This window comes from Hypanus sabinus, chromosome 18 (assembly GCF_030144855.1).
Source record: "Hypanus sabinus isolate sHypSab1 chromosome 18, sHypSab1.hap1, whole genome shotgun sequence".
Classification (NCBI taxonomy): domain Eukaryota; kingdom Metazoa; phylum Chordata; class Chondrichthyes; order Myliobatiformes; family Dasyatidae; genus Hypanus; species Hypanus sabinus.
In genome coordinates this window covers 16,925,104-16,948,239 of record NC_082723.1, presented here as the reverse complement: position 1 = coordinate 16,948,239, position 23,136 = coordinate 16,925,104, and the positions used below count along the sequence as shown (strand labels likewise).

At 37.3% G+C, this 23,136-nt stretch overlaps 1 protein-coding gene across 1 annotated transcript in view; it reads left to right on the top strand.

Moving 5' to 3' along the window:
* Nucleotides 1–22,290, top strand: part of LOC132407359 (neuronal calcium sensor 1) — a 75,385-nt gene extending 53,095 nt beyond the window's left edge. The window contains exons 4-9 of the mRNA XM_059993729.1: nucleotides 3,406–3,544; nucleotides 5,527–5,605; nucleotides 6,828–6,916; nucleotides 15,483–15,560; nucleotides 17,364–17,487; nucleotides 20,276–22,290. Of these exons, the coding sequence (XP_059849712.1) occupies nucleotides 3,406–3,544; nucleotides 5,527–5,605; nucleotides 6,828–6,916; nucleotides 15,483–15,560; nucleotides 17,364–17,462 (484 nt within the window). The 3' untranslated portion in view covers nucleotides 17,463–17,487; nucleotides 20,276–22,290. The remainder of the gene's footprint in view (nucleotides 1–3,405; nucleotides 3,545–5,526; nucleotides 5,606–6,827; nucleotides 6,917–15,482; nucleotides 15,561–17,363; nucleotides 17,488–20,275) is intronic.
* The last annotated feature ends 846 nt before the right edge of the window (nucleotides 22,291–23,136 follow it).

Genomic DNA, 23,136 nt, shown 5'->3' with positions numbered 1-23,136 from the left:
GCGTGGAATGGGCTGCCAGCAATGGTGGTGGAGTTGGATACGATAGGGTCTTTTAGATACATACATGAAGCTTAGTAAAATAGAGGGCTATAGGTCAGCCTAGTAACTTCTAAGGTAGGGACATGTTCGGCACAACTTTGTGGACCAAAGGGCCTGTATTGTGCTGTAGGTTTTCTATGTTTCTACATTCCAAATGCATACAAATTAGGGTTAGTAAGTACTGGGCATGCTATGTTGGTTGCAGAAGCATGGTGACAATTAACAGGTTACTCCCAACTCATCTCAGATTGTGTTGGCCATTGATGCAAATGGCACGTTTCACTGTGTTTTGACAAATAAAGCTAATCTCTGTCTTTAACACATCTTTTGTGCTGAAATATCAAAAATAGTAACACCTGACTATTTACCATATCACCTTGCACTTGTTTGCACTTATACATGTTGAAGCTTTTAACAGGTATTTCTTTAAGAAAACAAGGTACAGTTGCAAGAAAACGTTTGTGAACCCTTTGCAATTACCTGCATTTCTGCACTAATTATTCATAAAATGTGGTCTGATACTCAACTAAGTCACAATAATATACAAACAAGATCTGCCTAAACAAATAACATGTAATTTTATTTTTCATGTCTTTAGAATCAGAATCAAGATTATTATCACTGGCATGTGTTGTGAAATTTGTTAACTTAGCAGCAGCAGTTCAATGCAATACATAATATGGAAGAAAAAATAAATATATCAATCATTTACACTATACATATATTGAATAGATTAAAAATTGTGCAAAAACAAATAACGTATATTAAAAAAGTGAGATAGTTTTCACAGGTTCAACGTCCATATTGGAATCGGATGGCAGAAGGGAAGAAGCAGTTCCTGAATCGCTAAGTGTGTACCTTTAGGCTTCAGTAGCTCCTACCTGACGATAACAATAAGAAAAGGACATGCTCTAGGTGCATAGACACTGCCTTTCTGAGACACCACTCCTTGAAGATGGGTACTTTGTAGGCCAGTGCCCAAGAAGGAGCCAACTAAATTTATGATCCTATGCAGCTTCTTTTGGTCCTTTGCAGTAGACCCCCCCCCAAATATCAGACAGTGTTGCAGTCTGTCAAAATGCTCTCCACGGTACATCTATAGAAGTTTTTAAGAGTGTTTTTTGACATACCAAATCTCTTCAAACTCCTAATGAAATATAGTCATTCCTTTGCCTTCTTTATAACTGCATTGACATGTTGGGACCCCTCAGAGAGCTTGATGCTCAGGAACTTGAAACTGCTCACTGTCTCCACTTCTGATCCCTGTATGAGGATTGGTATATGTTCCTTTGTCTTACCCTTCCTGTAGTCTACAATCAGCTCTTTCGTCTTACTGACGTTGAGTGCAAGGTTGTTGCTGTGACACCACTCCACTAGTTGTATATCTTGCTCTTGAACACCCTCTTGTCTGCATGTCTGCATCTGATATTCTACCAACAATGCTTGTATCATCAGCAAATTTATAGATCATATTTGAGCTATGCCTAGCCACATAGACTATTTATTGAACACATTGTTTAATCAATCACTTTCCAGGCTGAAGAAAGTATGTGAGCACTTGTATTTAATAACTGGTAGAACCTTCTTTGGCAGCAATAATCTCCACTAAATGTTTCCTGTAGCTGCTGATCAGACATACACAATGGCGAGGAGAAATTTTAGGCTATTTCTCCATACAAAACTGTTTCAGTTCAGCAATATTTCTGGGATACCTTGCATGAATAGCCCTCTTCAGGTCATGCCACAGCATCTCAATTGGGTTAAGGCCTGGACTCAGACTTGGCCATTCCAAAACACAAATTTTCTCTTTTAAAAAAAACATTTTGTTGTTGATTTACTCGTGTTTTGGATCATTGTCTTGTTCCACCATCCAGCTTCTATTAAGCTTCAGGTGACAGACTGCTACCCTGACATTCTCTTGATGCAATTTTGAATTCATTATTCCCTCAACGATTGTAAGCTGTCCGGGCCCTGAGGCAGCAAAGCAGCCCCAAACCATGATACGTCTTCTACAATGCTTCACTGTTGGGTTGGGCTTTTGCTGTTGGTGTGCAGTGCCCTTTTTCCTCCAAACATAGCGATATACATTTCTGCCAAAAAGTTCAACTTTTGTCTCATCTGTCCACAGAACATTGTCCAGAAGAATTGTGGAATATCCAGATGGTCTTTTGCAAACTTGAGACTTGTAGCTTTTTTTTGCAGGATAGTGGTTTACTCTGTGGTGTCCTTCCATGAGCACCATTGTTGTTCAGTGTTTTTCTTATAGAGAAAAACAGCGACTTTAGCAAGTTCTAGACATTTCTGCAGGTTGTTTGGTGTTACCCTTGGTTTCTTTTTCATCTCCCTCAGCAGTGCATGTTGTGCTCTTGGTACGATCTTTGCAGAATGCCCACTCCTAGGGAGAGTAGCAACAGTACTGAATTCTCTCCGTTTGTAGACAATTTCTCTTACTATGTACTGATGAACACTCAGGTTTTTAGTAATGCTTTTGTAGTCTTTTCCAGCTTCATGCATCTCTAATTATTCTTCTAAGGTCTTCTGAAAGTTGTTTTGATCGAGGTATAATGCACATATAGATCTTTCTTAAGAAGAGCTGGCTCTGTGAGTAACCTGACATTGTGCGTCTTTTTTTATAGAACAGTTTACTTCAACAACCCACACCTCCAGTCTCATATCATTGATTGGGACACCTGACTCCAACTAACTTTTGTAGAAGGCATTACCCCTAAGGTTCAAATACTTTTTGAACCTAGACTGTGATCGTTTAAATAGTGTACCAAGTGTTGATGTGAAGAAGTACAATTGTTTGTCTGTTATTAGTTTAGGCAGATTGTGTTTGTCTATTATTGTGATTTAGGTGAAGATCAGATCACATTTTATGAATGATTATTATGATTTTATGAAAACCAGGTAATTGCAAAGGTTTCACAAACTTTATTGCAACTATACCTGCAATGGGAAGGTGATAGGTTTGTTATTCTGAATTAGATCCCATTGGCTTGAGGGACTTTCTGGTCTTGTAATATCCTAAATATAATTAAAAGTAAACAAGTTTCAGTTGATGGTTGTGATGGTAAGTGTAGCACTCAATAGTGTAAAGCGGTTTGTATAACAAATTTTAGAAATTGGGTAGTATATCTTGTCTGTAATGTGAGAGAGAGAGAGAGAGGGCAGTTTGATTGATTCAGCATCATGATAACAAGGGATAAAAGGGATATTATATAAGCTTCCCTTTTTAGAATACATATTAGAGAATATATTATGTAAATGTTTGCACATGAAATTTGATTTAGTATGGAATGAAAGTTTTAATTGCATTTATGTATTTACTCTTGAAATAACCACTGTTAATATTTTATCTGATAGGTACAAAGGATTCATTAAAGATTGCCCCAGTGGACAGCTTGATGCAGCAGGCTTCCAGAAAATCTACAAACAGTTCTTTCCTTGTGGAGACCCTACAAAGTTTGCTAAATTTGTCTTTGATGTATTCGATGAGAATAAAGTGAGTTGTTTGTTTTGCATTTTCTTTGTTGAAGTAAATTAATTTGGATAAAAGTCAGGTATCAAAATTGTCAAATGACTGGCTATAGATAAGATTTATAGGTTTTTAAAAATAATTTCAGAATAGTGTATAAATTTAACAGATTGCGAACATAGTTTATGTTGGGTGACTTGGAGGAATATCGAATCACTATTAAGTCCTACTGTTGTAACAATGTATTGCTTGTGAATTAATAGTTACATTGTGAGGACATCACCGCAATAGGACAGCTAGCCAAGGATAAATAATAAAAATCGAAACTGCTGGAAGCACCCAGTTGAAACCCTTTATATTTTTTCCAATCCTCATGACTTTCATACTTGCTTTTAAGATGATAGGTTGGTGATCAGTCCTAATTTCAAGTTCGTGAACTTCCAAAGCTATCTTCTTCCATCCTCCTTCATTCTCCCCTATCCTCCTCCATTTTTCCAGCATTATTGTTTTTTATTCTGGTGTTAGGGAAGTATCCAAGATCAGATAACTCGTGACATTATTCAATGTTTGAGGGTTTGACTGGCCTTGTACTTTAGGTTTGTCAACCTAGTCTACTCTGTTCCCTGCATTTCAGATCTTAGCCCTGTCCTCCCAGCCAAAACAGGTATAGTATTTCCATTGTCCTTTCACCCCACCAGCTTCCATTTTACCACAATCTTTAATGAAATTCTATTATAAAAGATGTCTTCCTCTCCTTTTCAGTCTATGACTCGCTGGTTCACTCATCCTTCTCAACCAACCATTTCCTTCAAGCAATTACAAGACATGTAACACGTGCCTCATCCTCATCCCTTCCTATCAACCAGGGCCCAAATAGCCCTCACAGGTGAAACAATAATTCTCATGCACCACTTCCATATTAGTATATTGCATTTAATACTCAGAAAGAAGATTGGATGGTCCTTAGCAAAAATATCTGTTCAATTTATGAGAATGATCTTGAATTTTTGGTCACCTGTCATTTTTTTTCTCCATCCTATTTTTACTCTGACCTCTCTGTCTTTGGCTTATTACACAGTTATGATAAAGCCCTTCATCTTCATTTAAGTACATTACAGCCCTTGGTGTAATAGTGATTCAACAATTTCAGATAATTAGACTTACCTGTTTACATCTGTTAACATTAACTCAGTCTTTTCACTCTACAATGTAACAGATTTGCTTAGTATTTCCGGTGTTTGCTTTTATTTCATCCAATTCTGTGTGTACACCTTCAGGAAAGATCAGCTGTGATTGACCAACCTTTATCGGCTATTTCTCCATGACATCAACAACATTTCAGTCACCCATCCAATCTTTGTTGTAGACATACCCTGTCCACCCATTCTCTGTTCTGCAACCCAATACATTTGTTATTCCACCTCTCCAAATTTGGTGAAAGGTGACGGATTTGGAATGTTAGATGTCCTACTCTCCACAGATGCTGCCTGACTGACTGAGAATTTGCAGCATTTTCTGTTTTAATTCCACTGTATCACCCTGTGTTGTTTTTCCATAGCTTGGAAAATGGGAATACACCTCATTCTTTTGCAAATATATTTCAAAGAAAGTACATTTGGTCACTTTGTGTGTCATCCATTTTACAGTCCATTACTTACACATTGAAATGTCTTACTTTGATTTTGAATTGCTGCAGACAATTTCAGTTCAAAAAGAGATAAAGGCAAGTTGATGTGTTCTGGCTCTATCAGTTGAGTGCTGTTGGTCTAGAATTCTTCTCCTCTTGGTTCAATTCTGCTTGGGATCTTATTTCACCTAAAATAGATGATGTGACCATAGCTGAACATTCCCCCAAAAGGCTGTATCTTCCGCAAGGTAGGTTTCACTTAGGAAAGCATAGTATGCACTCAGGTGCAGGGATAGGTTTGAAATGATTGATTGAAATGCTAAAATTGAATACCAGTCTACTTTACATAAGTTGATGAAGATGCCTCTGAATGAATTTTCAGGATGGAAAGATTGAATTCTCTGAGTTTATCCAAGCACTGTCAGTAACTTCACGTGGGACTCTGGATGAAAAATTGCGATGTAAGTAACTAATTTAACTCAAGTCTTGTGCATATGCAGATGTAAATATGTAGTTCTGTACTTCGATTCTAGCAACTAAATTTAAATGGTGATTTATTTCTGTGACCTGCAATATACCCATAATTTTTCTGCATCTTGTTTTCTGTCCTAATGAAAGGTCTCAGCCCAAAAAGTTGACTTTTTTCTTAAATTCCAGAGAACCTGTCTGACCTGCTGAGTTCCTGTAACATTTTGTGTGTGTAACTCTGGATTTCCAGCAACTGCAGAATCTCTTGTCTTTGTTTTGTCTTTTATCATCGGTTCTTATTGCCCACAGTGTAGTTGTTTTCAAAATTTAGTTTGAAATATTCTGCAGCATTTTTCATCTATTAATCAGAATTAATTTTATTTGTTGAATGATTCCTAGCATATAGCCATAGTTGACATTTTACCTATTCCTAAACTGAAACCAATTTAATACAATAGTGGTTTGCTCAGTCATTTTAAGTAGGACAATTAAGAATGTGTTGGTTGATATGGAATTGGATCACTGAGGCCAGTCAGACATTCCTCTTTTTCTAAATAGTAATTGCTCATCAGATTGGTTTTTGACAATCTTGCTTTTTTATGATACCATTTTTTAAATTTTAAAATGTGTTATAATTAGATTCTCAGTCTGCCATTTTGTGATTTGAAAGTATGTCATCTGGTTTATTGGACTAAGTCAGTGGATTATTTGTCCAGTTGCTCAAACACTTTAAAATGTCCTGAAGAGGGGTCTTGGCATGAAATGTTGAATGTTCATTTCCATGGATGCTGCCTGACCTGCTGAGTTCCTCCAGCATTTTGTATGTGCTACCATACAATTATGCCCAGATAATTACATTGGTTGTGCTATTCAGGTTGTAGTGGATTTATAGCACCTCTGTGCTGCCTTTGCCTAACATAAATTTGTAAGACAAAATAGCAGCAGCTACTGTTTTTATATTGTTTAATTGAATGTACATTGTATCCTATTATGTGATACTAAAATCTTTATTTCTTTATTCATTGTTCCCTTGTCTACAAGAATCCTTCCATAATTGTCCCCTCTGGGAATATTATAGGAGAGCAGTTGTCAATTTTAGTCAGTCTGTGGTTGAAGTGTGAACATTAGTATGATTACAGTAGTCTATATTTTTCCTACAGTCTGCCTGAGGGTGTTAATTTTGAACATGCAATAATGCTTGACATGCTGTTTCAGGGGCTTTTAAACTGTATGACCTAGATAATGATGGCTACATCACCAGGACGGAGATGCTGAATATTGTGGATGCTATTTATCAGATGGTGGTAAGTAACTGCTGAAGATTAAAATGAAGTGCACTTTTTTGCTTTCCAGTTTCGTTATCAAACCTCATTCTCTTATTTTTTTACTTGAAGGAAATCCATTTTGAAAAACTGGCATTAGTACAAAGTCTAACACTGAGAATTTTAACCTTTTTTTTAAAAACATTTAGAATGGTTTAAATTTCACAGACCTTTTAGACATTTTGCATGGATTTACCTTATTAAGTGTAAAACACTAAGTGAAACTGGCAAACTCTAGGTTTTGTTGTGTAGTTGTGTTGTTAATGGTGGTGGTAGGATCTGCCCAGTGTGCTAAAACTATAAGAGCAGAATAAGTAAAACTGAGCTAATGTTATATATAAAAATAGAAGCCAGCTGGCGATTTAAGTCAGGCAGCAACTGGAAGGGGAAATAGTTGAAGTTTCAGATGAGGAACCCTTCATCAGACCTAAGAGGGGGAGAAGGAAATAAATTAGTCCACGTTACAGTGAAGTGTGGGTGGAACAAAGGGAATTTCTCTTAGAAAAATGAAGTCATGTGGCAGATGGAATCTGATAAGCCACTCTGATTGCGTGATGTGTTGGTAATACTTGGACATGCCCAGCAGACAACTTTATACACTGATAGCAAAACACAACAGGATAGACCAGGGGTGGACAAACTTTTTGACTTGTGGGCCACAAAGGGTTCTAAAATTTGACAGGGGGGCTGGACCAGGAGCAGATGGACGGAGTGTTTTGGTAATACACCTCATAAGAGAAAATAAAGTATCATGGGATATGTAGAAAACATGTGCTTTAATTTCAATTGAAAATGAACAAATGCATCTGTCTTTGAAGTCCCATGGTATTTAGCTATTTATTGAAATGACTTTTAAAACACTGGAAATTAAATGAATAAAATACAGCTTTTTTTAATAGTAACAGTTACTATTTTAAAGCACTGAAAATTCTGTTATCCTTCAAGATATTATCATCATCACTCTCCTCCTGACTGTCTTTATTTCAAAAACTGTAGGAGATGCAGGTCTACTTGTCCTGCTCCTTCTTATTCAATTGTCCCCTGTGCCAAAACTCAACAATGACCAGCACAAGGACAGAACAGTGACAGCGCGCCAGTATGCGGAGCGCGTTATTTGATCTGGAGCGCATTTTTTATTTTGAGAACGTACATGCACCTGCGCACGACTCATGTCCATCACTTAACAGAAATGACATGTAACATGTAAGGCTTATTGAAAAAAATATTTTCAAGTGCATTTTTTACATAACACAACGAAGAAACTTATTTTTAATTTCAGTGGGAACAGTGTTGTTGGTCTCCCTTTTTAGCCAGCGCATCAAAGTCTGGATTTAGTTTTGTTGTGGCGATTCTCAGGATGGATCTGAGGTGTTGGTCAGTTAACTTGGATCTGTGGCTGGCTTTGTTGATGTTCATGACGCTGAACACCTGTTCACACAAATAGGTCGAGCCGAACAAAGAGTAAAGCGCAAATGTGGAGTAATACGCTGCACCTCAACAAAGGTCAATGTATATAGAGTGCGTCATCTATTGGGAAAACGCCAGAATTGCGGGGAAAAACGTTAACAAGGTTTATTAATATAATTTCATCAAGTTCTGCGGGCCGGATTAAAAAGCTTAACGGGCCGCATATGGCCCCCGGGCCGTAGTTTGCCCATGCCTGGGATAGACCATAGTATATACTTTTGCTTTAGTGTTCTTCATATTCACAAATTGGAGCAAAGGATTGCCCTTCATGCAGTGCAATTTCAGTTATTACTGAGAAAGAATATGGACTTAAACACTCACACTGAAATTGGTGGTTATTGTTACTGAAGTAAAATACACTCATACTTAAAATAATTAGTGAATTATTGTTATGAATGTAATCTCTTAAAGTAATTATATAATTTGTGTATCTTGATCAGCCAATTACTTCAAATGTATGGTTCTTTATGTTAAACTGTATTGGAATGTCAAGAATGCAGTCAATTATTCCTGAAAATATGCTCTGTTTAAAGGAATATGTTCAGAGGTGGAGAAAGCAGGCTGTTTCTACTGAGGTTGGTTAAGACTGAAAGGTGAAATATTTAAGGGGAACCAGAGGAGGAACTTCACTATGAGGGTGATGTGAATGTGGAATGAACTGCCAGTGGAAGTTTGATTGCAACATTTAAGAGAGGTTTGGATAAGTACCAGAATGGTAGGGGTATGTAGGGTTATTTTGCAAGTGCAGTTCAATGGGACTAGGCAGAATAATAGTTCAGCATGGACTTGATGAGCAGAAGTGTCTGTTTCTGTGCTGTAGCACTTGTACTCGAAGGAATGTTACTTTTCAATTAATGAATGTCTACTGAGTTAAATTTTCTTTCCTTCTGATGGACTTCCGGTAAGATGGCGATTGTTTAGCTGCTCCAAACTTTTGCTCCGTCATTCTCCCTATCTTTGCACTATATGTCTCCATTCTTAAACCTTAGTTAGGTATTTTATTAGGTCTCTTTTACTTGCCTGCGAACACATCTATCTTATAATGTCTACCAAAAGTACTAAAACCGGGAAAAAGGAAACTATGACTTTGTCGACTGACATTCTCACTGTTTTGGAACAGCATCGAGAAAATATTTTAAAGGAATTTAGAACTTCTTTCAACCAGCTGGATGTCAAATTGGATCAGATCAACGCTAGAGTGGACGAACATGCTGAACATTTATCTCACATCGACTCGACTTCTGAAGATTTAAAACGCTGTGTTCAATACCTTGAAACTTTCTGCTCCAGTCTAGAGGAGAGGAATTGTAAACTTTTTTCCAAAATGGTGGATCTTGAAAACCGGAGCAGACGTTGCAATCTACAAATTCTTGGTTTGCCAGAGGCCACCGAACAGGGTTCTCTCGTGAAATTTTTTTCCCATTTTCTCTGTGAGATTTTTGGGGAAGAATTTCTTCCGAATCCACCTGAGCTTGAAAGGGCACACAGGATCTACGTTCCCCGCGCAATTCTGGGTTCCCGCCCACGACCAGTAATTTTGTGCTTTCATCAATACCAGGTGAAAAACCGTTTGATTAAGGAGGCACGCCACAGAGGTACTTTTGCTTTTCAAAATTCAGTCATTCGTTTTGTGGAGGATTTTTCCCCCCAGGTTCTGAAGATGCGTGCTGAGTTTAAAGGTGTAATGAAAGTGCTTTTTGATTGTGGACTTAGACCCTCCCTTCGAAATCCAGCCGATCTCTGAATTACGCTTACTGCTGGAGAATATAAGGGGTTTAAATCAGCGAAGGAGGCTGAGGCATTTGTTGGAAGTCTTCCGGCCATCCAGTCTTCTTCGGAACCTGGTCGGACCTTCTAAAATGGTGGATAAGTACCTCTCGTAGTAAAATTATTTCTTCCGGACTCAGACTCAGACATTATCTATTGAAACTCTAAGGGCTGTAGACAATCTCTCCCTGGACTTGGTGCATTTTTTCTAAATAGATAATCTGAGTTTAATGTTTCCCTGCGGACGTTTAGATTGTACTTGTGTAATCTATTTTATTCTTGTATAACTTTATCTATAGAGTTCTACAATTGACTCTAACTTGTTTTGGAGGTTTGGAGTTTTTATTGAAGGCCTCCCTGTTGGTTGATTCACAGTTTAAGTTTTGCTTTTTTTTTCTGTAAATGGTTGATAAGTACTCTCCTCGGATCTATAATTTCCCCCTTTTCCCCCTCCCTTTTCTTTTCTTTTAATCTTCTATAATTTTTCGTGGGTAGGTTAGTTTTGGTTTTCTTCTGATTTTCTTTGTATTAAGTTTTATACTTCTGTTGAAGTTGTTCCTATTTGTAATTATGTTTTCTGGTGCATAAACTAATTACCATTTGCTATAGTATTTATACGGAACTGTTTTTAATGACACAGAACTGAAGTCATATTTGGGTTAATTTTTTTGGTAGAGCTAGCTGCTTTTTTTGGTAGCCGTCTAGTTTTGGGTTGCAAGGGTGGGGTGGATTCTCCAGTTCTAACACCACTCACTGTTTCTTTTGCTTTCCTTTGTTACTCAGGACATGTTTATGTTTTGATTCTACGAATCTGTGTTTACATTTTTGCTCCCAGACTGTTATTGTACTGCTTGACTTTTTATATGCCTGCTGCCTTCTATGCATTAACAATTGATAATGGCTAGTACACTTAAATTTGTGAGCTGGAATGTAAAGGGATTGAATCATCCTGTTAAAAGAAGGAAGGTATTCTCACATATCAAACAACTCAAAGCTGACATTGCTTTCCTTCAAGAAACTCATGTTTGTTGTTTTGATAACTCCCGGCTTTTGTCAAAATGGGCAGGTCAGCATTTTCATTCATCCTTTGCCGCCAATGCTAGGGGGAGGTCTCCATCCTTATTAACTCAAATATTCCTTTTGAACTCCATAATAAGATATCTGATACAAATGGCCGTTTTATTATTGTTTCTGGTAAACTATATAATACTAAAGTTGTACTAGCAAACCTGTATGCCCCCAATTTTGATGATGTTAATTTTTTTGAACGTTTTTTTTCCTCACTACCAGACTTAAACTCATACTCTCTTATACTGGGTGGTGACTTCAATTGTTGGTTAGATCCTCATTTGGATCGATTGTCCTCTGTTACTAGACCACCTACTAAATCTGCCTTAGCTATCCAATTGTTTCTCTCTAATTATGGTATCTCTGATATATGGCGTTTCCTTCATCCTACTGAGAGAGATTATTCTTTTTTTTCACATGTTCACCATACCTTTACTAGAATTGACTACTTCTTACTTGATAAACAACTCATTCCATTCATCTATTCTTGTGATTATCAGAGTATACTGATTTCTGACCATGCCGCGATTACTCTGTCTTTAAACTTTCCTGGTCTCCCTCAGAGGAATAAACACTGGCGGTTTTATTCGACTTTATTATCGGATGATGATTTTCTAAAATTTATTAAAGATCAGATAACCTTTTATTTTAACACCAATACTTCACCTGTAGTGTCATCCCAGATTGTCTGGGATGCCGTGAAAGCATATTTGAGGGGTCAAATAATCTCCTATACAGCAAATCTTAATAGAAAGTCCTGTGCAGATCGATTAGACCTCATTAATCAGATTAAAGAATTGGATCAACTGTATGCTCAAACTAAGAATCCTGAACTATACAAGAAGCGTGTAGAACTTCAAACTAAATTTAATCTTCTGTCTACTCAATCTGTTGAACGCCAACTTCTTGAAAGTAAGAGTCGCTTTTACATTCATGGTGACAAATCTGGTAAATTTCTAGCCAATCAGCTGAGGTATTCCAAAGGCAAACAACATATTACAAAGATCCGGAAGGAGGACGGAGACTTTACATCGGATCACTTAGAAATTAATGACGCATTTGAAAATTTCTTTTCTCCACTTTATTCCACTGAATCTTTGAATGACAATATCTCTGTTGATCATTTTTTAAATAATCTGAATATTCCTTCGCTTTCATCTGATTTGAAAGCCAAACTTAAATAGCCTATATCATCAGAAGAAATATCTTTTGCAATTTCTGCATTGTCCTCAGGGAAATCTCCTGGACCTGATGGGTTCCCCGTAGAATTTTATAAATCATTCTCTTCACTTCTTTCTCCTCAGTTATTCTCAGTATTATCTGACTCATTTAATTACGACAAATTGCCACCCTCTTTTAATGAGGCATCTATTATTCTTTTATTAAAAAAGGGTAAAGACCCAACAGAGTGTTCCTCATATAGGCCGATTTCTTTGCTTAATGTTGATGTTAAAATCTTGGCTAAAGTTTTGGCTTATAGATTAGAAACTGTTATTCCCTCTTTTATTTCTGATGACCAAACTGGTTTTATTAAAAACCGTCTTCCTTTTTTTAAACATTCGGCGTTTATTTAACATTTTATATTCACCTCCAACTGGGATTCCTGAATGTGTTATTTCCCTCGATGTGGAGAAAGCATTTGATCGTATAGAGTAGAACTACCTTTTTGCAGTTTTAGAAAAATTTGACTTCGGTCAAAGTTTTATCTCTTGGATCAAATTGCTGTCTTTGTGTCCTACTGCCTCTGTTTTAACTAATTTTCAGAAATCCCAGTTATTTAACCTCAAATGTGGCACCCATCAGGGATGCCCTTTAAGTCCCTTTCTCTTTGATTTGGCTATAGAACCTTTGGCGATAGCATTTCAAGATTGTCCTGAATTGACCGGGATTTGGAGAGGGGGTGTTGAGCATAAAGTTTCGCTTTATGCTGATGACTTATTACTTTTTCTTTCAAATCCATCTGCATCCTTACCTCCAATGTTTTCACTTCTGGACCAGTTTAGCCAGTTCTCTGGCTATAAACTTAATTTACATAAGAGCGAACTTTTCCCAATTAATAAAGAAGCACAAGAATTAACATTTTGTGATCTCCCTTTTAAAGTAGTTCATAATCAATTTACTTCTCTTGGGATTACAGTCACAAGGAAGTTTAAGGATCTCTTTTGTGAAAATTTTGCCAATCTTTCATATACTATAAAACAAGAGTCTGTTACAATGGTCACCTCTATCTATGTCTTTGGTAGGTCATATTAATGTTGTTAAAATGTATGTTCTCCCTAAACTTTTATATTTATTTCAATCAATCCCAATTTTTATTCTTAAGTCTTTTTTTTGATTCCTTAGACTATTATTTTGTCATATCTGTGGAAGAATAAGCACTCTAGAATTAATAAAGTCTATCTCCAAAAACCTAAAAAAGAGGGTGGCATGGCTTTACCTAACTTTCGTTTATATTATTGGGCAGCCAATATACGTTGTGCTACCTTTTGGTCTTTTTTCCATGGCCAACCCGAGTGCCCTAATTGGGTGGCAATGGAGTTGAGCTCCACTAAAGAGTTATCTATCTCTGCACTTCTTGGCTCTGTACTCTCTAGTAGTTTGGCCAGATTAATAGTTAATCCTCTTGTTAGACACACTTTGCGTATATGGGCTCAGTTTAAGAAATTTTATGGTTTCCATGGTTTTTCCGTTTCTAGCCCTATCTTACATAATCACCTTTTTTTACCTACTACGTATGACTCAGCATTCCATGATTGGTATAGGAAAGGCATTAGACATTTTGAAGATCTTTTTATTGATAATCGCTTCTCTTCTTTTCAACAGCTCTCTGCTAAGTTCAATCTGCCCAATGCTCATTTTTTTAGATATCTCCAAATTAGACACTTTATTGTTCCTTTAATTCCTAACTTCCCTGAAATGCCTGAGAAAAATGTTACGAACTTATTTCTTTCCATTAATCCACTAGGTAAAGGTTTAATATCATTTATTCGAGATACATTAGCAGCCTTACGACGTGCCCCTGTGGATAAAATTAAAATGGCATGGGAGCAGGATTTAAATACCTCCTTATCTGATGAGACTTGGGACTCGATTCTCAAATCGGTTAATTCAACCTCTCTTTGTGCTCACCATTGCCTTTTACAGTTTAAGATTGTTCATAGAGCCCATATGTCTAATCTAAATTATCTCGATTTTACCCTAACATTAGTCTGCTTTGTGATAAATTCAAAAGGGGCGAGGCCTCTCTCATTCATACGTACTGGTTTTGTCCTAGCTTGGAGAAATTTTGGAAAGATGTCTTCATAACGTTATTGTATATTCTGAATCACCACCTAGAACCAAACCCTTTAATTGCTTTGTTCGGTTTCTGGGGTGAGACAGATTTACATCTGAGTTTGACTAAGTGTCGAATATTATCTTTTGCCTCTTTCCTGGCTAGACGTTTAATCCTCCTTAGATGGAGAGATGTTGCCCCGCCCACACATGCTCAATGACTTAATGATATTATGTCCTGCTTAGACCTTGGAAAAAGTTCATTATTCAGTTCTTAATTCGGATTTAAAGTTCCATAAGGTCTGGGGACCTTTTATTGAGTACTTTCATAACCTTCCTCTTAACTAAGGTTTTTTTCTCGGTCCCTTGCTTTCAGCTCCTTTTTCTTTTGGTAGTAGGCATTAATATCTTCTGTTGCTAAGTGTATTTACAGCTTTGGGGGTTTGATTGTCCTGATTTATATTCTCTATATTGTGTTGTGGTTGGTCTGGAGTTTTTTTTGTGTTGCGGGGCTTGGGGAGGATACTAATTTTACTTGTCTTCAATTTGGGTGCTTTCTCAATTATCTTTCTTTGTATCATATTGTTATTGTATGTTTATTTTTGCACTGTATCAATGTTCTTCATTTTGATCTGGGGTTTTTTTATCTGTAGTTATGTAGAAAATGTATAAAAAAGCTAATAAAAAATTTTCTTTCCTTCTCATGTTCTTCATTTCCTTTATTCTGGGATTTATTTCTCTTTTGTACAGTATAATTTTAGCCTGAAATTTGTTAACTTTTTAATCTTATCTTCAAATACAAACTTTGATTGTTTTTGTTTATATTAAATATTACATATATTGATTTCATTTAATATTGATAAAAGTGACCAAGCTCACTTAAACATTACAAGTGCTGGTGTGTCAACTTTAAATGATAACATTTCTTGTTTTTTTAAAATAAGTTTTTAATGTCTTATATTTGGATTCTTAGGGTAATACCGTGGAACTGCCTGAAGAAGAGAACACACCAGAGAAACGAGTGGATAGGATTTTTGCTATGATGGACAAGGTAATGAGTTTGGCCATATTTTGTATTACATCATAACTGAATTTAAGTCTAGTGTTGGGGTATATTTGGTAATTTTCAGCTTCCGTCTTTATCCATTTTAGTGACTTGTCTATGTTGTAGAACAAACCCAGTCAGTCATCTGATTGGAATGACAATTGCTTTGGTTCCATGCTGTGAGATTCACTACAAGTTACTACCCTAATAGTAAATTTGAAAATTATTCTTTGGATAACTGATTAATAAAGAGTGGCTTTGTACTTACCAGTTGACTGTTGAAACCAGGACAGAGTACTGTGCAAAAGTCTTAGAAAATATAAATTTTGTTTTAAATGTTTATTTTTTCATTGTCTTCTGTATTAGTGTCAGTAGAAAATAGTAAACTGTAGATTTCCAAACATTCATTTTCAAAAAAAAGTTAGAGAAGTTTTATATTTTGTTAAAGAAAACAACATAGTAAATAATAGACTACATTTCAAATAAAAACTTGATTACCTTGTAGTATATAGACCAGTGCAAGATCAAACAAAGATAATGAACAGATGTGAATGATCAATGACATAATGAGTTGAATGAATTAAACTGATTAACTGAAACAGAAACAGGTGTAGAAGGAATCAAACTGGGCAAAGGTCAACCAAACTAAAAAGTGAGAATGTGGCAGATGTGTCAGTTTAACCTTCAAGTCATCAACTCTTCCACCACAGCTTGAGTGAGCATATTAACAAGACACAAGGTGATCATCATGCATCAGCAAGCTCTCTCCCAAGCAGAAATTTTGCAGCAAAGGAGAGTTTCAAGATGTGCTGTCCAAGCTCTTCTGAAGAAGCACAAAGGAACAGGCAAGGTTGAGGACTAGAAACGCAGTGATCAGCCACAGAAACTGAGTGCACACAACATCAAACTGACATCCCTTCTAAATGAGAAGAAGTCCAGCACTGCTTTCAGCTCTGAACTCAGAGAAACCACTGGAATCCAAGTACTGTACACCTTCTACAGTCTGGAGAAGTCTTATCAAAAGAGATCTTCATGGAAGAGTTACTACCAAAAAGCCCTTTCTCCAAAGTGAGAACAGAGGCAAGAGGCTCACCGAGGCACCAAAACACAAAGCTTGATGTGCTGAACAATTGCACTGGCGATTCAAAATTTAAAATTTTTTGCTCAAGCAGGATGAATATCTGTAGCCGACAGGGAAGTATGGCAGAGCTTCCCTGTGGGTTTGGAGCTGCATTTCTGCAAATAAAGTTGGTGATCTGGTCAGAATTAATGAAATCCTCAATGCTGAGAAGTACAAGCAGATTCTCATCTATCATGCAACACCATCAGGGAGGCAACTGATTGGTCCCAACTTCATTCTGCAGCAGGACAATGACCCCAAATACACAGCCAAGGTACTAAAGAACTATCTTCAAGAAGAAGAAGGAGTTCTGCAACAGATGGTATAGTTTCCAGAACCCTGATCTCAATATCACTGAGGCTGTCTGAGCTTATCTGGAGAGACAGAAGTAAGTGAGACAGCCGAAGTCTGCAGAAGAACTTCATCAGGTCTCCAAAATGCTTTGAATAACCTATCAAGCAATTTTCTTATAAAACTTAAGGACAGTGTAACTTAGTGAATTGATGCCGTTTTAAAGGCAAAGGGTCACACCAAAATTGCTTTTGTTTAGTTTTTTAACTATTTATTGCTCTTTATAGTAATTTTTTGATATTTTTGAAAGCATTTTTGTTATATGTGCCTAAGAATTTTGCTTAGTACTGTAGTATTTCCATTATTGTGATCACTAACTTTGATTACCTATGTTACAGAATGCCGATGGGAAGTTAACACTACAGGAGTTTCAAGAGGGATCAAAAGCTGATCCATCTATCGTCCAAGCGCTTTCTCTATATGATGGTCTAGTATAGTCCCTGCACCCTCCCTTGTGCCATGGTAAGTTATGATCACAACTGTTTTTGTTTTTAAAGCAGTTCTTCAAATTTCAGGTACTAGTGTTACCTACTCACAAAAAAAATCTAGAATAGTTAAATATGTTATAAACATTATTAAGGGACTACTTGATACTGCTTTAAGAGCTTTCAATGCATAAACAACTGTTACGTATTCAGGCAACAATAAATATATGAGTTCGGCAAGGGTTTCTTATAATAAAACAACACGTTTATTAAACACAGAAAACAAACCCCCCAAAAGTAAACAAACACTACCGTAACCGGAAACAGCTGCTGAGCGGCTGTTCAAACAGTTCGTAAAGTGATATTCCAAAACAGTTCTTTGAAGTGATATTCCAAAACAGTTCTTAAAGTGATATTGCCAAAAGTTCGATATGCTCACAGTCCATTTAAAAGGAGAGACTTTACAGGACGATTTAAGTTCTCTTTCACGTCGCTTGCTTCGATTCCCGACGTCGAAATTCCCACGAAGAATTTACGAAACAGAACGGCTTAAAGGCACTGACCTTTCCTTCTCCACTACCTTCAATCCTTTCTAGGTAAACCTAGGGATTAACACGAAGATAGTCAACGAAATCCTTCCAAATAAGGATCAAACAAAGGTCGCCCCCGTTTCACCGTAGAAAGCGATTCTCCTCGATCTTTAACTTCCAACCTTGAATCTTCACTCTCCTTTAATTCTCAAACTAACAGAATCATAAAGAACCTGTTGGCATTAACCTTTTAAACTTTAGGCATTAAATAAAAACTTCATCCTTCAACTAAACTGCGTCATCACTTCAAACACGCAGTGGCATGAAGTCAACTTGGCAAATCCAGCCACGAACTGCCCCTCCTCACAGGGTGGGGTCTACCTTTTATAACCTGTAAAAAACCCATCACATGATCTCTACTGGCGGGAAAATGACGTCATTCCACCATCACAAGACCATCACCTCAAGTCCAGTACAGCTTCAACCCCTGTCACATGACAAGGGCACCACTGTCATGTGTCACGAGTATGTAACACAACATTCTAATAGAAGGAAAGATACTATTTAAGCAGTCCCAAATAATTCTAGTTGGAGCTAATTCTAGTTTGGTTTGAATGTTGCGTTAAAGTCAATTAAAAAGTTGTAATTAAATTTGTTGCATTCCCTCCATTATATTACTGAGCTGAGTGTAAACTATTTTGGTTAGTGAATCACAAATCATTAGTAAACACTCCACTTTTATACTTTGAATGCTTCTGATTATATTTTTTTCATTGAAATTCAGATTTATTTATCACAAGTACATCAAAATTGTTAGCCATTAAAGATTTTGCTTACTGGCTTTCCATTCCAGGACATCTCAAATGTCCTCTTTCTTTAAGGATCGTGGTTTCCCTTCTGCCGTCATCAATGATGTCCTCACCCACATCTCCTGCATTTCCCACACTTCAGACCTCACCCCATCCTCCCGTCACCACAACAGGGACAGAATTCCCCTTATCCTCACCTACCACCCAACCAGCCTCCGGATCCAGCACAATATCCTCGGCAACTTCTGCCACCGTCAACAGGACCCCACCACTAAGCACATTTTTCCCTTTCTACCCCCCTCTGCTTTCCGCTTTCCGACTCCCTGGTCCACGCCCCTCCCCGCAGATCTCCCACCTGGCACTTGTCCCTGCAAGCGTAAGTGCTACACCTGTCCCTACACCTCCTCTCTTACCAACATTCAGGGCCCCAAACAGTCCTTCCAGGTGAGGTAACACTTCCCCTGTGAGTCTGTTGGGGTCATCTATTGCATCTGGTGCTCCTCTACATCTGCGAGACCCGACGCAGATTGGGGGACCGCTTTGTTGAGCGCCTCCACTCCGTCCGCCACAACAGACAGGGTCTCCTGGTTGCCACCCACCAACTCTGCTTCACATTTCCATTCGGATATGTCCATACATGGCCTCCTCTACTGCCACGATGAGGCCAAACTCAGGTTGGAGAAGCAACACCTCCTATACCGTCTGGGTAGCCTCCAGCCCCTTGGCATGAACATCAAATTCTCCAACTTCCAGTAATTCCCTCCCCCTCTCTTCCCCCATCCCGGTTTCACTCTACCTCCTCCTCCAGCTGCCTGTCACGTCCCTCATGGTTCCGCCTGCTTCTACTACCCATAGTGCTAGTGCTTTCCCCTTACATTCCTTCTTCACCTTTTCTGCCTATCCCCTCCCTGCTTCCCCTCCCCCACCCCTTGATCTTTCCCCTTACTGGTTTTTCACCTGGCACCCACCAGACTTCTCCTTCCCACCCTCTGCCACCTTCTTTATAGAGCCCCTGCACCTTCCCTCTTCAGTTCTGACAAAGGGTCTCGGCCCAAAACGTTGACTGTTTTGTTGTCACAGATGCGGCCCGACTTGCTGAGTTCCTCCAGTGTGTTGTGTGTGTTGCTTTGACCCCAGCGTCTGCAGAGTATTTTGTGTTTGCTTACTGGCTGGCTGCTGTGTTGGTGGGTAATCGCTGCTGGTAAACTCTACAAAGCATAGTTCCTACATTTGACTATGAATATTCATATTGTACTTGGGTTGGATCAGAAGGGTCATGCTTTCATCATTTTCAGTGCTATAACAATCAACTGAGTTTCCATGCAAAATTCAGATCAGTTCTCTGATTGCAAATAAGAAATTTATTGAGAAATAAGTGAACAATCAGACATTAGACACTTGGAGGAAACAGCTATCAGCTAGCCCCAATTCTTGTGCATGGAACTGGCAGTTGTATCGTCTTGACAATTTATTGCATTCTTTCCAGATGACCAAGGATTGAACCATTTTGATGCCATTTGAACGGTTCTGTGCAGAAGCTCGATGGTCCAGCAGTCGCTCACCTTCACCCAGATGTGAACAGGAGTGCACGAGTGTGTGCAAGCTGAGCTCTTTTGCTTGTATCCATTTGCCAATCTCAGCTTAAGAACCCAAAATGTTTTTTTTAAACTTGAACTCTGCGGTAGTCAAATGCCTCAGTTTTTTTTTGGAAAGACTTGATCAAAAGGAGCATGAATCTTTGCCTTTTTTTTTACAATATTTGACAATTAAAATGCTCTAGCTGTGAATTTTTTGTTGGGCTGTCCTGACCACTTCAAATAGTGTTTATAACGAACAACAAAAGAAATTGGTCTTGTATTGTCTGAAAATATTAGCAGCAAAGTGGAGGTTTTGTGAGTGTTTTGTGCTTTAAATGGAACTGTTTTATCATGTATACTGTTCATTTAGTTGTGAAATTGTACTCTGGTTGTATCATCTTTTCTTTTAAAACAAAGTGGACAATTTTTCAAAGCCATGCTGACATCTGTCAGGTGTGAAGTCAGACTTGTAGGTTCTATGACTGTCAATTATTGTACTGTAACTGGTCCAAACTCCAAGCATTTATTTCAGATGTTTTGTTTTAAATTTTGTTGGTTTATTAATTTGTGTTCTGTCAAAGATTGTATAAAATAAGAAAGGGCAGATCAGAATGTATACCAGGGCCAAAATGTGACAAAAATCTGCCTTTCCTGACAAAGATTGAAGTTGGAGCTGTTGTTTGATCGTAAGCCCTTGCAATACAAGTTTCCCTGCTGCTTTACCTGTTTCATAGATGTAGATCTCAGTGGTATAATATTTTCTTCTGGTCAGCTGATGAATAGCCTGCAATCAGATACCCATGGTTAATATTAATGCCACAGAACCTAATCATTGCTTTGAATAGAGTATAACATTGCCTGATTTGAATTGCATGTTGAAATTTTATTTCACCATGTTCTAGAATTCATACTAGTTTAGTATATTAAATGACATGCACATGGTACTATTAATAAAAGGCACAGAATTGTTATTCATAACCATAGCTACTTTAAACCTTGACCATCTAGTAGTTTTGCATATTGCACATTAAGTGTTCTTTCTTGTACTTAAGGAAAAGAAAATTCTCTTCCCAGTTTGTGAAGTGATAGATATTTCATTAGTAACAATGGTTTGGACAGTAAGGAAATTTTGTTCCTTTACATAATAATGTATAGTTTCTAAGAAAAGACCAACCAAGAAAAATAAGAAAACACTTTTTTTTGTTTGTATTGCATTTGGGCGTGATTGGGTTGAATTTAATGTGCACAGAACACTATCAGTCTAGTTAATGAAATCCTTTCAGAGCTCTGACTTGATCCATTTAATGCAACCCTTATTTGTTTTGGATTTTTAAAAATCCTTTTAACATTTTTTATTATATTTAATATTTGTTTTTAAATTAAGAGGTAGAATTGATAACTACTGCATGGTGATGTATTTTGTAAGTTACAATGGAGAGTGTATCTTTGATATATTTAAATTGTTTTGCTTAATATTGTACAGCTTGATTGTATGCTGTAGTGCACATTGCTCACTTAACACATTGCAAATTCAGACAGTCTGGTTACATCTAGTAGTAAAATAATTATCTATATAATATGTCTTGCACAATTGCTTTTAGAGCCTCTGGTGGAAACATTTCAGAAGTCGTGTAACCTTATGATTGACAGATTGCCCTTTTTTTGTCTTTCTCTTCCCCCTTTCTGTATGAAATCACAAGTGTATTATTTCGTTTCCTTTTTTGCCTCATTGTTTATTTTTAATCATCTTTTAGCTTGTTGATTTTCTTATTGACACCTCACTTTTTGCCTGAGTGTTCGTATTGATCTACTGTTTGAAACAGCTTTTTTTAACAATCAGTGCATGTTTAGAGCATATTTGGTTGCAAATCAAGAACAAAACAAGTCATATTCAGGCAAAATAAAGATAAAGGTATGTATCTGACTTAGCAGTCTTTTGGGCTTGATTCTGGTTTGTTTAGATTAGGCTCTTTCTGGATGACTAATATTTTGTTTAAATGACAGCACTCTTTAAAGAGCAGGAAAAATTGGAGCATTCTCAGGTTGACTTCAACAAAACAAGACCACTCACTATCTGTGTTAGCCACTTGATACATTTTGTAAACACCAGTACTGTAGAAGGTCTATTCATTGCATAAGTTTTGAAAACTCCCTGATTTCTGTCTGATTGTATCCACTGTGACCAGCTATATCTCCATGACAAGCTACTCAGCAAATACACTTCTAAAAGACTTCAGCTGTGGCATTAGGGAAAGCCAAGGTGAAGTTTGCAGTCCTTCAGGACTGTTTTGGGTACTTCAAAAATGTTAAAGCAAAATGCTTCAAAGATCCTTGCCCACACAATAAAAAGACAAAAACAAAGGAATTTAGACAGGCGTGCTTGCTTTTTTTTATGCAGTGGGAAAAAGGCATTTTAATTTTATTATAGTTTGCAGTAGGAGGTCACATGAACACGAATGTTTACTCGAAGTTAGAAACCCGAGAAGGGAAGATTTGATCAAAAAAGTTACATCAAAAGACTTCCATTCTCAATGAGACAGGCATGTTCAGAAGCAGATGTTTTTTTCCATTGTGTTTTTTTAATGTATTATTATCAATTTAGTTGGAATGCTTCTAGTAGTTGAAGTTCATATTTATTTTTTTATTGCAAATGCACCTCTTATGCTGCTGCTATTGTTAGTTGATCGGTTCAGGCATAAAGTCATGAACTCAACCATACTTTTTCCATACTCTACTCCACAATCGGTGTGACTATGATCTCAAATATGCT